At 44.1% G+C, this 16,378-nt stretch overlaps 2 protein-coding genes across 3 annotated transcripts; one reads left to right on the top strand and one right to left on the bottom strand.

The window, feature by feature from the left end:
* Positions 1 to 11,049: 11,049 nt before the first annotated feature.
* Positions 11,050 to 14,201, bottom strand: LOC120451114. Its single transcript, XM_039634528.2, has one exon. It carries the CDS (start codon positions 13,789 to 13,791, stop codon positions 11,050 to 11,052), a length of 2,742 nt encoding a protein of 913 aa, XP_039490462.1. The 5' UTR covers positions 13,792 to 14,201.
* A 1,215-nt stretch (positions 14,202 to 15,416) lies between these two features.
* On the top strand, positions 15,417 to 16,365 carry LOC120451119. 2 transcript variants are annotated; one of them, XM_039634535.2, is made up of 4 exons: positions 15,417 to 15,569; positions 15,629 to 15,725; positions 15,792 to 15,833; positions 15,897 to 16,365. In XM_039634535.2, the coding sequence occupies exons 1-4, from the start codon at positions 15,417 to 15,419 to the stop codon at positions 15,986 to 15,988; spliced, it is 384 nt and encodes a 127-aa protein (XP_039490469.1). In that variant the 3' UTR covers positions 15,989 to 16,365. The 2 variants fall into 2 exon arrangements, with proteins under 2 accessions (XP_039490469.1, XP_039490471.1); XM_039634537.2 differs by having other exon boundaries at positions 15,417 to 15,555.
* The last annotated feature ends 13 nt before the right edge of the window (positions 16,366 to 16,378 follow it).

Raw genomic sequence — 16,378 nt, forward strand, 5'->3', positions numbered from 1 at the left:
ATTGAGCGACTTTTTGAGATGTTTCTATTGGCACCACTTGTATAAGCTGTTCTGTATAGTAGCGCCAGTGCGGATAGCGGTATTAAACAACACACAACTGCTTTACCAACACACCACACTGCCGCCACTATACTCAACAGCTTTAACAACACTGGCGCCACTACACTCTACTGCGTAGGAAAGAAAGAAAAGGAAAGGAGACGACATATCGGGAAACCGAATTGCTACACAAGAAGCGCAGATTGAGCGACTTTTTGAGATGTTTCTATTGGCACCACTTGTATAAGCTGTTCTGTATAGTAGCGCCAGTGCGGATAGCGGTATTAAACAACACACAACTGCTTTACCAACACACCACACTGCCGCCACTATACTCAACAGCTTTAACAACACTGGCGCCACTACACTCTACTGCGTAGGAAAGAAAGAAAAGGAAAGGAGACGACATATCGGGAAACCGAATTGCTACACAAGAAGCGCAGATTGAGCGACTTTTTGAGATGTTTCTATTGGCACCACTTGTATAAGCTGTTCTGTATAGTAGCGCCAGTGCGGATAGCGGTATTAAACAACACACAACTGCTTTACCAACACACCACACTGCCGCCACTATACTCAACAGCTTTAACAACACTGGCGCCACTACACTCTACTGCGTAGGAAAGAAAGAAAAGGAAAGGAGACGACATATCGGGAAACCGAATTGCTACACAAGAAGCGCAGATTGAGCGACTTTTTGAGATGTTTCTATTGGCACCACTTGTATAAGCTGTTCTGTATAGTAGCGCCAGTGCGGATAGCGGTATTAAACAACACACAACTGCTTTACCAACACACCACACTGCCGCCACTATACTCAACAGCTTTAACAACACTGGCGCCACTACACTCTACTGCGTAGGAAAGAAAGAAAAGGAAAGGAGACGACATATCGGGAAACCGAATTGCTACACAAGAAGCGCAGATTGAGCGACTTTTTGAGATGTTTCTATTGGCACCACTTGTATAAGCTGTTCTGTATAGTAGCGCCAGTGCGGATAGCGGTATTAAACAACACACAACTGCTTTACCAACACACCACACTGCCGCCACTATACTCAACAGCTTTAACAACACTGGCGCCACTACACTCTACTGCGTAGGAAAGAAAGAAAAGGAAAGGAGACGACATATCGGGAAACCGAATTGCTACACAAGAAGCGCAGATTGAGCGACTTTTTGAGATGTTTCTATTGGCACCACTTGTATAAGCTGTTCTGTATAGTAGCGCCAGTGCGGATAGCGGTATTAAACAACACACAACTGCTTTACCAACACACCACACTGCCGCCACTATACTCAACAGCTTTAACAACACTGGCGCCACTACACTCTACTGCGTAGGAAAGAAAGAAAAGGAAAGGAGACGACATATCGGGAAACCGAATTGCTACACAAGAAGCGCAGATTGAGCGACTTTTTGAGATGTTTCTATTGGCACCACTTGTATAAGCTGTTCTGTATAGTAGCGCCAGTGCGGATAGCGGTATTAAACAACACACAACTGCTTTACCAACACACCACACTGCCGCCACTATACTCAACAGCTTTAACAACACTGGCGCCACTACACTCTACTGCGTAGGAAAGAAAGAAAAGGAAAGGAGACGACATATCGGGAAACCGAATTGCTACACAAGAAGCGCAGATTGAGCGACTTTTTGAGATGTTTCTATTGGCACCACTTGTATAAGCTGTTCTGTATAGTAGCGCCAGTGCGGATAGCGGTATTAAACAACACACAACTGCTTTACCAACACACCACACTGCCGCCACTATACTCAACAGCTTTAACAACACTGGCGCCACTACACTCTACTGCGTAGGAAAGAAAGAAAAGGAAAGGAGACGACATATCGGGAAACCGAATTGCTACACAAGAAGCGCAGATTGAGCGACTTTTTGAGATGTTTCTATTGGCACCACTTGTATAAGCTGTTCTGTATAGTAGCGCCAGTGCGGATAGCGGTATTAAACAACACACAACTGCTTTACCAACACACCACACTGCCGCCACTATACTCAACAGCTTTAACAACACTGGCGCCACTACACTCTACTGCGTAGGAAAGAAAGAAAAGGAAAGGAGACGACATATCGGGAAACCGAATTGCTACACAAGAAGCGCAGATTGAGCGACTTTTTGAGATGTTTCTATTGGCACCACTTGTATAAGCTGTTCTGTATAGTAGCGCCAGTGCGGATAGCGGTATTAAACAACACACAACTGCTTTACCAACACACCACACTGCCGCCACTATACTCAACAGCTTTAACAACACTGGCGCCACTACACTCTACTGCGTAGGAAAGAAAGAAAAGGAAAGGAGACGACATATCGGGAAACCGAATTGCTACACAAGAAGCGCAGATTGAGCGACTTTTTGAGATGTTTCTATTGGCACCACTTGTATAAGCTGTTCTGTATAGTAGCGCCAGTGCGGATAGCGGTATTAAACAACACACAACTGCTTTACCAACACACCACACTGCCGCCACTATACTCAACAGCTTTAACAACACTGGCGCCACTACACTCTACTGCGTAGGAAAGAAAGAAAAGGAAAGGAGACGACATATCGGGAAACCGAATTGCTACACAAGAAGCGCAGATTGAGCGACTTTTTGAGATGTTTCTATTGGCACCACTTGTATAAGCTGTTCTGTATAGTAGCGCCAGTGCGGATAGCGGTATTAAACAACACACAACTGCTTTACCAACACACCACACTGCCGCCACTATACTCAACAGCTTTAACAACACTGGCGCCACTACACTCTACTGCGTAGGAAAGAAAGAAAAGGAAAGGAGACGACATATCGGGAAACCGAATTGCTACACAAGAAGCGCAGATTGAGCGACTTTTTGAGATGTTTCTATTGGCACCACTTGTATAAGCTGTTCTGTATAGTAGCGCCAGTGCGGATAGCGGTATTAAACAACACACAACTGCTTTACCAACACACCACACTGCCGCCACTATACTCAACAGCTTTAACAACACTGGCGCCACTACACTCTACTGCGTAGGAAAGAAAGAAAAGGAAAGGAGACGACATATCGGGAAACCGAATTGCTACACAAGAAGCGCAGATTGAGCGACTTTTTGAGATGTTTCTATTGGCACCACTTGTATAAGCTGTTCTGTATAGTAGCGCCAGTGCGGATAGCGGTATTAAACAACACACAACTGCTTTACCAACACACCACACTGCCGCCACTATACTCAACAGCTTTAACAACACTGGCGCCACTACACTCTACTGCGTAGGAAAGAAAGAAAAGGAAAGGAGACGACATATCGGGAAACCGAATTGCTACACAAGAAGCGCAGATTGAGCGACTTTTTGAGATGTTTCTATTGGCACCACTTGTATAAGCTGTTCTGTATAGTAGCGCCAGTGCGGATAGCGGTATTAAACAACACACAACTGCTTTACCAACACACCACACTGCCGCCACTATACTCAACAGCTTTAACAACACTGGCGCCACTACACTCTACTGCGTAGGAAAGAAAGAAAAGGAAAGGAGACGACATATCGGGAAACCGAATTGCTACACAAGAAGCGCAGATTGAGCGACTTTTTGAGATGTTTCTATTGGCACCACTTGTATAAGCTGTTCTGTATAGTAGCGCCAGTGCGGATAGCGGTATTAAACAACACACAACTGCTTTACCAACACACCACACTGCCGCCACTATACTCAACAGCTTTAACAACACTGGCGCCACTACACTCTACTGCGTAGGAAAGAAAGAAAAGGAAAGGAGACGACATATCGGGAAACCGAATTGCTACACAAGAAGCGCAGATTGAGCGACTTTTTGAGATGTTTCTATTGGCACCACTTGTATAAGCTGTTCTGTATAGTAGCGCCAGTGCGGATAGCGGTATTAAACAACACACAACTGCTTTACCAACACACCACACTGCCGCCACTATACTCAACAGCTTTAACAACACTGGCGCCACTACACTCTACTGCGTAGGAAAGAAAGAAAAGGAAAGGAGACGACATATCGGGAAACCGAATTGCTACACAAGAAGCGCAGATTGAGCGACTTTTTGAGATGTTTCTATTGGCACCACTTGTATAAGCTGTTCTGTATAGTAGCGCCAGTGCGGATAGCGGTATTAAACAACACACAACTGCTTTACCAACACACCACACTGCCGCCACTATACTCAACAGCTTTAACAACACTGGCGCCACTACACTCTACTGCGTAGGAAAGAAAGAAAAGGAAAGGAGACGACATATCGGGAAACCGAATTGCTACACAAGAAGCGCAGATTGAGCGACTTTTTGAGATGTTTCTATTGGCACCACTTGTATAAGCTGTTCTGTATAGTAGCGCCAGTGCGGATAGCGGTATTAAACAACACACAACTGCTTTACCAACACACCACACTGCCGCCACTATACTCAACAGCTTTAACAACACTGGCGCCACTACACTCTACTGCGTAGGAAAGAAAGAAAAGGAAAGGAGACGACATATCGGGAAACCGAATTGCTACACAAGAAGCGCAGATTGAGCGACTTTTTGAGATGTTTCTATTGGCACCACTTGTATAAGCTGTTCTGTATAGTAGCGCCAGTGCGGATAGCGGTATTAAACAACACACAACTGCTTTACCAACACACCACACTGCCGCCACTATACTCAACAGCTTTAACAACACTGGCGCCACTACACTCTACTGCGTAGGAAAGAAAGAAAAGGAAAGGAGACGACATATCGGGAAACCGAATTGCTACACAAGAAGCGCAGATTGAGCGACTTTTTGAGATGTTTCTATTGGCACCACTTGTATAAGCTGTTCTGTATAGTAGCGCCAGTGCGGATAGCGGTATTAAACAACACACAACTGCTTTACCAACACACCACACTGCCGCCACTATACTCAACAGCTTTAACAACACTGGCGCCACTACACTCTACTGCGTAGGAAAGAAAGAAAAGGAAAGGAGACGACATATCGGGAAACCGAATTGCTACACAAGAAGCGCAGATTGAGCGACTTTTTGAGATGTTTCTATTGGCACCACTTGTATAAGCTGTTCTGTATAGTAGCGCCAGTGCGGATAGCGGTATTAAACAACACACAACTGCTTTACCAACACACCACACTGCCGCCACTATACTCAACAGCTTTAACAACACTGGCGCCACTACACTCTACTGCGTAGGAAAGAAAGAAAAGGAAAGGAGACGACATATCGGGAAACCGAATTGCTACACAAGAAGCGCAGATTGAGCGACTTTTTGAGATGTTTCTTTGACGTTTCTGGTGAAAGTACGGAGACAGAATGATTTATTTCTGCCCCGCATCCACGCATTTATTTGCCTGTGATTACACAGAGTGCAATATCTAGGTACAATTATTTTCGTTTTTGAATTTGTACATTTGTGGGGATGAGTGTGGGGGTTGGACAGGTGTGGTAAGTATACATGGTTTGGTATTTTCTTACTTATAAACATTGCGTGGATGGTAACATTAACATATGGTTTTTGTTTGTTTACATTTTTAAGGTTTAGGAAATTTGCATTTGTCAGTTAATTTAAGTTTTAAAATTTGTATTGTTTCTATTTTCAGATGCCCCCGCCAGAAGGACGGAAGCATCGAGCCTCGGGAGTCATTGCCGGTGGGGAAAGGGAGTTGTTTGTCCCAGTTATTTGGAGCCGCAGGCTGCGCGCCAGTTTAAAAAGAGTTGGGCCAGCGTTTCTGGTATGTATTCATGGTGTGAATTTGAGCCGGCTGTCAAATGTGGTACTTTTTACCACCACAGCGGCCGTTATTTTGCGTTTGAGTATTCATTTTTGTTACAGCAATTTCACCAGTCGTCAGTGTTTTTATTTTCGTGTTTAGATCCCGCGCCGCCGTCAATTTAGGTTTAGTTTGCAGGAGGCTGCCAACCCGCCCATGGGTCTCATCTCCAGCCGTCAAATGGTCCAAAGCGCAGTGGATTCCCGCGCCGCCGTCTTATTCCTAGGTCCAGGGAGTTGCTGCATTTCAGCTGGAGTTCTTCAATGCGTAGTGGATTCCCGCGTCGCCGTTTTAATCCAGGGTCCAGGGAGTTGCTGCACATCAGCTGGAGTTCATCAATGTGTCGGCGAGAGCGTCGTCATTGCTTTGGAGTCACCAGGGTCGTCGCTTCTGTGGGTCGTCTCGCCAGGGAAAGGAGGCATCTTATGGACGCCGGGCCAAGATGCTTTGCTTTGGGCCGACGCTCGTAAATGTCCATGGAATTGGATGCAGAAAATTGGATTAGATAAGTATATCTATGTGTTTAGTTTTGTTTTGTCTGATTTTAGTTTTTGTCTTTTCTTTTGCAGGTCCAGATTGTCCAGGATTTTAAATTTGTCCAGTGGGATTTGGAAAGGAAAGCGATGCCATGGATTTATAAGAAGCATCGTTGGGGAGGTTCATGTATGTCGGTAGGTTTGTATATACATTTAGTGTTCTGTTGATGTTAGTTAATTTTGTACTTTTTCAGGGATATTTTCATTATACCACTACTATTATAAAGAGGTCGAATTTGAGGGTCACCATTTTGGCCTTTTGCCGGGCCGGCAGCACCACACCCAGAATTCAGAAGGGCGAGGGGGCATTCCGATATGGAAACGGCATCAAAACATTATACGTTTTTAATGTTTTAGGTGCCAAAGACATCGTATTCTGTTGCGTCTAGTAGGTAAGTTGTAGATTTCGTCGTTTTATGCTTTTATTGATTTGTTATTCTTTTTCAGGGATATTGTAGTTGCTACCGGGAGAAAAGTTGAATTCCGGGGTCACGATTTTGACCTTTTGCCGGGTCGGCAGCGCCGCACCAAGGGTCAATAAAATCGAGGGTGCTTCTTGACATGGGGACGGCATCGAAACTTTGTGCATTTTTATATATATTATTATATATTACACTGTTATGTGTTTTGATTAAATTATTACAATCTTTAACGGAGATTTCGTCAATATTGCATTTCTGAGGGAAAAAAGTCAGTTTTAGAGGTTTCTATTTCGACCTTTTGCCGGGTCGGCGGCACCACTCCTAGGGTCTGTAAAAACGTGGGGGAATCCCAAATAAGGAGACTGCGTCAAAACATTGCCTGTTTTTTGTGTTCTAAGTGTCAAAAAGTTGGTTTGTCCATTACGCCAAGTCGGGTCGTCTTTTGTCATCGAGTACAGCTTTCGGGGAGATTGCCGCTGATTGTTTCAGGACCTTACAAAGGATCTACAGCAAAAGGATCTGCAGCAAAAGGTTCAGATAAGTGACGTTGTGCATACTCTGCTGCAATAAGTCGACTTAGTTTCGTCATGTTTTTGCCGCACGTAGATCCTTCGCGTGTCCGTCTGCTTCTAGATACATCTTTGTTAGTCTTGTTAGGTGACATCCTTCATATGCGCTTCGTCGGGATCAGCAGGGATGAGTCGTCGAGGGGGTACTTCGTCCGTGTTTCGCAGGTCATTAGGATAGAGATGAGGGCACTTTGCTGTCGCTTGGGTATTATTGTTTCAGTGAAATAGCCCGCATCCATAGCTTTAATGTAGATTTTGAGTAATGAGAATAAAGAGCAGTTAAGCATTTCAAATACGTAATATTCAGCCATAACTTCCTCCCTTTTTTTTTGTATGAGCTGCATTTTTTGGGGAGCGGTTTGTGTCGACGTTTGTTAAGGTTCGTAGTCAGGGATGACTAGTTTGATCACTGTGGGGGGTTGGCCGAGCATTAGTTCCATGACCCTTTCTTTGGTGATCATTCCTTTTTTGTACATTTTGCTGAATTTGTTTATGAGTAATTCGCACCATCTATCTGGTGGTCCTTTCTCCAGGGCTTTTTTCCTTTCTTCTTTTTCCCTTTCCTTCCTTTCCTCCTCTGCTTTACAGTCTCTCGCTTCCATTTCTTCGTCATCCAGTTGAAGAAGAGTAGGAAGGGTCTGTCTATAGTCGTACCTTAATTTAGAGACTATTTCTAATTCCTCTATATCCGTGTAACTGTATAGTGATTTGTACGTGGGTTCGTCAGGAGGCTTTGGGATGTTTTGTAGGAGAGGCAGTAGGTATTTTGTGTATTGATTTACATACCTAGTTCTACTTGCTGCCAGTCTAATGGGCTTGTAGGATTTTGTCAGTAGTTCTTTTATTAGTGGGTTTTCGTGGTCGGCAATAGAGTTGGCATATCGTTTGCTGGCTTGGTCAAATACTTCGTCAAAGGATTTTATTTTATATTTTTCCCTAATTGTTGATTGTTTGGTGTATCTGTTTGCATTTATGATCCTTCTTATGAGTTTGTTTTCTAGGGTTTGTATTTTTTTGGTTTGGGTGGCTGATGTGAGGGACCCCCAGATCGCAATGGCATAATGCCATATGGGGGAAATAATTTGCTTCCACAGGAGTAGTTTTGTCTTTTTAGGTAGGTGGCTATTTTTACCTATAATCCATTCCAGTCTTTTATATGCGGCTATAATTTTCCCTTTTAGCAGGATGAGGTGCGCCCCAAAAGTCAGCTTACGATCAAGTATAACTCCAAGATAGCCGTGTTTGCTGAGTTTGGTGGCCCTTTGCCCGTCAACGGTAGGGGGGGTGTAAATGTTTTCTGTTTTTTCTTTAAGGGAAAATAAGACGTGGCCTGTCTTCTTTCCATTTATTGCAATATCCCATTTCTTTGCCCATCTACAAAATTTATTTATGTACGTTTGATTTATGTTTATTGCGGTCCGAGGGTTGTTTGAGCGGCTTATAATTATGGTGTCGTCTGCATAGGTTGCGAGGATGATATTCTTAGGTTGGTAGTCAGGTAGAGATATGTTGCGAATGTATCCTTTAAGGATAGGGGGTGGCATGTCCGATGTGTATATTGAGTACAGGACTGGTCCCAGAATACTGCCTTGGGGCACTCCCGCATTGATGGTGCCAATTCTGGAGGACGTTTCGTTGTTGACTCTGACCTGGAAAGTCCTGTCTGTCAGATATGATTCCAGTAGTATGAACAACTGATTAGGGATGAGTTTTGTTAGTTTAAGGAGTAGTCCGTCGTGCCATACTCTGTCAAATGCTTCCGTTATGTCTAGGAAAGTGGCTGAGCATACTTCCTTTTCCTCGTAGGCTTCTAGGATGAATTTTGTGACTCTGGCTAGTTGATGTTCCGCCCCGTGCCCTTTTCTGAAACCAAATTGGTGATTTGGGATTGCTTTGGAGAAGGATTCGATTTTAAATAGTCTGTTTAGGATAATGCGCTCGAAAATCTTGGATAGTCCAGAGAGCAGACTAATGGGTCGGTAGGAGTTAAGAAGTGAAGGCGATTTTCCGGGTTTTAAAATCATGGAAATACAGGCATGCTTCCACTTTTTTGGAAAGTAGCCAGTGTTAAGCATTTTATTATAAATGAGGATGAGGTAAATCTTGGCCTTTTTTGGGAGGTTGCCAATGACCTTGTTGCTTATGTTGTCAGCGCCCGGGGCTTTCTTTGGTTCTAGGGATTTGATCAGCACGTCCAGTTCGGCTAGAGTAACAGGTTGGGGTCTGCTGCTGCCTGATTCGTCCCGCAGCTTCATTGATTTGTATTTGTCCAATTCTTTTTTGATGTTTTCCCGGTCGTCAGTGTTGTTCCTTTGGTTTGCCTTGAAGCGCGATTCTAGATGGGAGGCGAATGCTTCCGCTCTTTCCTCAAGCGTCCTAGTCCAGGGGCTAGCTGACCTTGAGCTTGTGCAGTCGACGTCCTTCTTCAGTGGCCAGATGGGTTGCGGCTGTTTCTTGACATCATTGGTCCATTTCCATAGTTTCTGCATCCTATATCTGTCTGTTGGGTCGATGTGTTGTAGCTTAGTGTTGATTTGGCTTGTTTTGATTTTTCTTATTTCCTTTGCCAGTCTGTTTTGCGCTGCCTTGAACCACCTTTTAGCTTCTTCCGTTCCTGCTGATCTGAAGATCCTATTTAACTCCTTTTTTTCTTCCAGAAGACGAGAGGTAGCAGTATCCAGATTGGAGTTTGTTTCCTTCCTTCGGTAATTTTCTATTGGGTTGTTTTGATGGCGATTTTTGGGGGTGGCTTCGCTGGCTGCAGATTTTATGTTATTGAGAAAGATATCAATGCAATCGTCAATGTCCTGTCCAGTCCGTATCTCTGTATTTAGAAGCATTTTATCTTCTAGAATTTTCTTGAATTTAGTCATGTTTGTGTTCCTATTTAATATAGCATTAGTTGTCTTTTTGAAATGTACTTCGTCAGGATTGAGGATGATTTGGATCGGGAGGTGGTCGGAACTGAGGTCATTGGAGGAGAAGGTCCTTGAGATTCGTTTGCGGAGGCCCTTGCATATAGCAAAGTCAAGGGCAGACGGTTGTTTTCTCCTATCGAAAGGAAAATGGGTGGCTTGTCCGGTGGCGACTACGTCGAGGCCTTTATTTTGCATAATAGCCTGCATTAGAGATCTACCCCTTGCGCAGGATGAGTAGTTTCCCCAGCACCTGTGCTTGCTGTTCCAGTCGCCGCCAAGGATAAATTTGGACTTGCCTTCCAGCAGCGTTTCAAAGTGGCTGAAGAGCTTTTGGAAGTTTTCTGGAGTCCACTTATACACCGGCGGGCAATAGATTGGGGCAACAATTGTCATGTTTGCGCGGATGCAGTTTGAGGGGATTAGGGCTATGGGTGCACTTTGCAAGAACTCTGTCTCGATGGGATTTAGGCAGGTGTGTCGGACAGATTGGCTGACAATGGTGGCCGTGCCGCCTTTCCTGTGTGCTGTTGGGTTTTGTGCGAGGTAGGTGTGGAAACCTTTGAAGTTGAGTATCGTGGAATTCCGTTCTAGCTTAGTTTCTGTAACCATCATGATCTGGATACCCTCTTTTTTTATGAAGGCTTCCAGCTCGTCTTTTTTGTTGGAGACTCCACAGGAGTTCCAATACCCTATTTTGAGGGTATTGATAGAGTGTGTATTGTTAGTGTTTGATGTCATGGTGCTAGTTTATTTTGCGTAGATTTGTATGGTTTATGGTTTATGGTTTTTAGGAGGACATGGGATGTACTGTGGTCAGATTTTTGTTGGTTCCGAGGCTTTTGAATAGGAGTTCCGTTAATGCGTCAATTTTCTTCTCCATTGCCAGTACGCGTTGCGCAAGGTTCAGGTCATCAGGAGGTCCTCTTTGCGAGTGCTTTTGCCCGGCCTCAGGCTCGACGGTGGCTTCCTTTATCGTTCTTGGTCTGAAGTTTAGTCTGGCAGCTCTGCTTGTTGTTGGCGGGCTGCCATCATCACCCCTCCTGGAGCTTGTCGTCATTCCATCGCGGGCTTGGTCTTTGGTATCACTCCTTTCCTTGCGTAGCTTGTCGTTGAAGGCCTCGAGGTGTCTTTGTGCCGGGTTTCTTGGGGTCTTTGGGGGTCGCGGCTTGGAATTGTCCTTAGAGCTTATCCTATTTTTTGTGGGTCCCTTGTCCGCATTTCGGCGCCATTTATTCAGCCGTTTTTGAATGGCGGCATCGTGTGTTGTAGGTCGTATATGATATGGTCTGACATCCTTAATATTTTGCCGGAAAGGATTCATTTCAAATTTCCTGGCGGCTTCCTTTCGGGCTTCGGCTGCTTTGGTGCTATATGGTAGTCGGGGGGTTTTGTTGAAGGGGAGGGGGGGCTGTCGTTCGTAATTGTTCGTTTTAGCGTCCATCGTTGCCCTAATTTTATGAAAATCTATCCTGTTTACTGCTAGTTTTCGCTTTTCTGCCTTATAGGCAGGGCACCCCTTGTATGCGCTGATGTGGTTTCCTTGGCAGTTTGAGCAGGTGGCGGGGGTTGATCTGGGCTTGGTGCACTCACTAGACCAATGCTGGCCAGCGCACTTCATGCACCTTGGGGGCTTCATGCATGTGTTCCTAGCATGCCTGAAGCCCTGGCACCTGAAACACTGGACCGGTTCCCTCGTCCTGTTTTTCCTTTCTATTTCCACTTTTTGTCCGCCTAGTTGTTTAATGGAGAGGATCCGAAGGTGGCTTCCGTCCATGGCCGAGGCGATTTCTACCTCATGCATCCGCATCGGGCCACCAGTTGCAGGGTTTGTCATGTTCCTTGTGAACTTAGTCTGGTGGCCGAGCTTCTGCAGCTCGCTAGTGATCCACGAGCAAGGGGTAGTGGGGTGCAGGTGGCGAATGACAACTCTGAAACCCCTTTCAGTTTTATTCTGGTTTGAATAGAATGGGATACCACTTTTAGCTAGTATGTCTTTAATTGTTCTATGTGCAGTCAAGTCTTTCGCCTGGATAGTTACCCCGTTTCCTATAGATGTTTTTGTTGTAAAACTATCTACCCCTGCTGAGTAATTTAGCTTTTCCAAAAGTGGCACGATTTCCCTAACATTTTCTATATGAATAGGGGGGGCCCTGCGGCTCTGTGGCACTATTTGCCAAGGGGGCAGTTCGGTAGCCGAATTTTTAGGGGGAGGGGGGGCAATTTCAGTTTGCGCCAGTGCGCTGCGTGCAGTGGCCTTTTCACTCTCGACTGGGTAGCGGGGGGCTTTTATTTCCTCAACAATACTTTTGGCCGCCTTACTTTTAAAGATGGGGGTAGCAAGGGGGGGGAAGGGGTTTGGGGTCGCAAAGATGGTGGGCACACATGCTTTTTTATTAGGCGTTTTATAGCATAAACTGTCCGTGTCCATGTTGGTATTTGGGCGCTTGCCCGGGGTTTTCGTAATTGGTACCGGATCAGAGGATGCCACTAGTCCTGGACCGGTTCCGGCAACCACTTCCGAAAAACTCATAGGCAGTGCGCCCGTGCTATTGGGGGGTGAATTAAAAAGGTCCCGCTTGGCTGCAGGCCGGTTGAGGGTTCTGGATGCAGATGTGTTACCCATAGAGTGTGTAGTGGTGACTTTGAGATTTAATTTAGCCTGAACAGGGGAACACAAAGAAGCGCCTTTCAGTTGGGGGGAGATGCTTTTCTTTTTTGTAGTTTCCGCGAGAATGGTGGATTTCTTTTTTAAACTTAGTTTGGAAATGTCAGGTTTAGGATACAAGTTTTGGAAAAAAGTATTGCGAGTTATAAATTTATGTTGTGTTTCACCTTGGTTGTGGTCCCTGCTATTGTCATATATATTGGCTAGTTTATGTAGTGTGTCAGCATTTGCAAGCGCGGGACTTTTTGAGCGGCTGTTTGTACTTATGTTAATAACCTTGCTTGTGTGTGTAGGTGAGAGAGAGTGAGGGGAAATGCTTTTAGAGCCAATTTTTGTAGATGTGCTGAGGTTTCTCTCCATGCTGTTGTCTTCATGTGTGGGGAAAGGGAAATTTCTAAGAGCGCCGCTCTTTTTGTCATCCGTGTTGGTATTAGTAGTTTCAGCTGCATTGGTGTTGTGAGCTGTTGTCAATTTTTTCCCCCTATTTGTATGTGTGATAGAAAGAGGGGAAACCACTGGCCCATTTGAGACGCTACTTTTGGCGCCAGCTGTTTCTTTATTAGTATTAGTGAGGAAGAGCGGGTCTTTTTGGGCATTTTTGTTTTCTCTATTCTCTTTCCCCTTATATGTAAGTGAATTTATAATTTTTATAGCAGCCTCGGAAGGGTTTTTTAGACTGTTAATTGCAGAGTTGGAATACGATTTTTTCATGTTTATTATACTGATATTAAACTGAGAGTTGTTAGAATTATGGGACATGGGCGAGATTTCCAGGTAGAAAGGGGTATTTTGTCTTTCTGGGCTCGAGAAAAGAGAGAGCACCTCGTCATTTGAAGAGTCGTCAGAGAGAATTACTTGGGCCATAATATCTGCTGACTATATGTAAAGGAACGATACTTTTTGTGGTATAAATACCCTGACTTTGGTTTTGGCGGGTCCTTTGGTACAATTCCTTTTCTTTGCTAGTCCTTCTTTGCCTCTTTTTTGCGTTCTTCCTTCTTTGCGACGTTAGTGTTCTTCTTTATGGCTCTTCTTTCTGGTTCCTCTTTATAGCTCCTCTTTATGGTTCTTCTTTATGGCTCCTCTTCTTTAATAAAATCTGCAGCTCGCTGAGTTTGTCGATTTGTCTCAAAGTATTTCACCGGAAAAAACCGAATTTATATGCTTTTTAATATGTTTATTTTAATTGTTTATTTTAATTGTTTGTCGTATTGTTTCTGTATAAATTTTACGGCCGGGAATTTTTTTGTCTTTTCACTTGTGGAGATTTTCACTTAAATGTCCCGTTTATTTTTCGTTTGCTTTGTACTTTCGATTGTATTTTAAATTGTAATTGTTATAAACAATTTTAGGCAATTTAAAATATTTTTTATTAACTTTGCTATTTGAACTTTGCTTTTGTCTTTTTTTTTTTGATTTTTTTTGACGTTTCTGGTGAAAGTACGGAGACAGAATGATTTATTTCTTTGACGTTTCTGGTGAAAGTACGGAGACAGAATGATTTATTTCTGCCCCGCATCCACGCATTTATTTGCCTGTGATTACACAGAGTGCAATATCTAGGTACAATTATTTTCGTTTTTGAATTTGTACATTTGTGGGGATGAGTGTGAGGGTTGGACAGGTGTGGTAAGTATACATGGTTTGGTATTTTCTTACTTATAAACATTGCGTGGATGGTAACATTAACATATGGTTTTTGTTTGTTTACATTTTAAAGGTTTAGGAAATTTGCATTTGTCAATTAATTTAAGTTTTAAAATTTGTGTTGTTTCTATTTTCAGATGCCCCCGCCAGAAGGACGGAAGCATCGAGCCTCAGGAGTCATTGCCGGTGGGGAAAGGGAGTTGTTTGTCCCAGTTATTTGGAGCCGCAGATATTTGGAGCCGCAGGCTGCGCGCCAATTTTAAAAAGAGTTGGGCCAGCGTTTCTGGTATGTATTCATGGTGTAAATTTAAGCCGGCTGTCGAATGTGGTACTTTTTACCACCACAGCGGCCGTTATTTTGCGTTTGAGTATTCATTTTTGTTACAGCAATTTCACCAGTCGTCAGTGTTTTTATTTTCGTGTTTAGATCCCGCGCCGCCGTCAGTTTAGATTTTAATTTGCAGGAGGCTGCCAACCCGCCCATGGGTCTCATCGCCAGCCTTCAAATGGACCAAATCGCAGTGGATTCCCGCGCCGCCGTCTTATTCCGAGGTCCAGGGAGTTGCTGCATTTCAGCTGGAGTTCTTCGGTGCGTAGTGGATTCCCGCGTCGCCGTCTTATTCGAGGGTCCAGGGAGTTGCTGCACTTCAGTTGGAGTTCATCGTGTGTCGGCGAGAGCGTCGTCATTGCTTTGGAGTCACCAGGGTCATCGCTTCTGTGGGTCGTCTCGCCAGGGAAAGGAGGCATCTTGTGGACGCCGGGCCAAGATGCTTTGCTTTGGGCCGACGCTCGTAAGTGTCCATGGAATTGGATGCAGAAAATTGGATTAGATAAGTATATCTATGTGTTTAGTTTTGTTTTGTCTGATTTTAGTTTTGTCTTTTCTTTTGCAGGTCCAATTCGTCCAGGATTTTTCATTTTTGTCCGGTGGGATTTGGGAAGGAATGCATTGCCTTGAATTTATAAAGAGCATCGTCGGAGGTTCGTGTTTGTCAGTGAGTTTGTAAATGCATTTAGTTTTCTGTTGTTGTTAGTTTATTTTGCTCTTTTTCAGGGATATTGTCAGTATGCCGTTGCTACCAAGAAAAGGTGGAATTTAAGGGTCAAGATTTTGACCTTTTGCCGGGTCAACAGCGCCGCACTTGGAATTCGTAAGGACGAGAGGGCTTCCCAATTTGGAAACGGCATCAAAACATTTTAGTTTTTTAATGTTTTAGGTGCCGAAATCGTCGTTTTTCATTTCGCCGAGTCGGGAAATGGTAAGTTGCGTGATTTTATGTTTTTATAAATTTGTTTTTTTAATTTGTTTTATGATTTTACAGGGATTTTGTCTGTATGCCGTTGCTGCCAGAAAAAAGTCGATTTCAAGGGTCGCGAAATTGACCTTTTGCCGGGTCAGCAGCGGCGCACCTAGGGTCAAGAAGGACGAGGGTGCACCCCAACATGGAGACGGCATCCAAACATTATAGGATTTTTATATTTTAGATGACAAAAGCTTCGTTTTTCGTTGCGCCTAGTAGGGAAGTAGTAGGTTGCGTAGTTTTATGCTTTTATTAATATGTTTTTCTTTTTCAGGGATATTGTCAGTGTTATCGTTGCTACCAGAAAAAGTCGAGATTCAAGGGTAACGATTTTGACCTTTTGCCGGGTCGGCAGCGCCGCACCAAGGGTCAATAAAATCGAGTGGCTTCCTGGAAAAGGGACGGCATCAAAACATTGTGGATTTTTATATATATTATTATATAGTGCTCTGTTTTATGTTTTGATTAAAGTATTTCTATCTTTAACGGAGATTTTGTCGATA

This window comes from Drosophila santomea, chromosome 3R, assembly GCF_016746245.2.
Source record: "Drosophila santomea strain STO CAGO 1482 chromosome 3R, Prin_Dsan_1.1, whole genome shotgun sequence".
NCBI lineage: Eukaryota > Metazoa > Arthropoda > Insecta > Diptera > Drosophilidae > Drosophila > Drosophila santomea.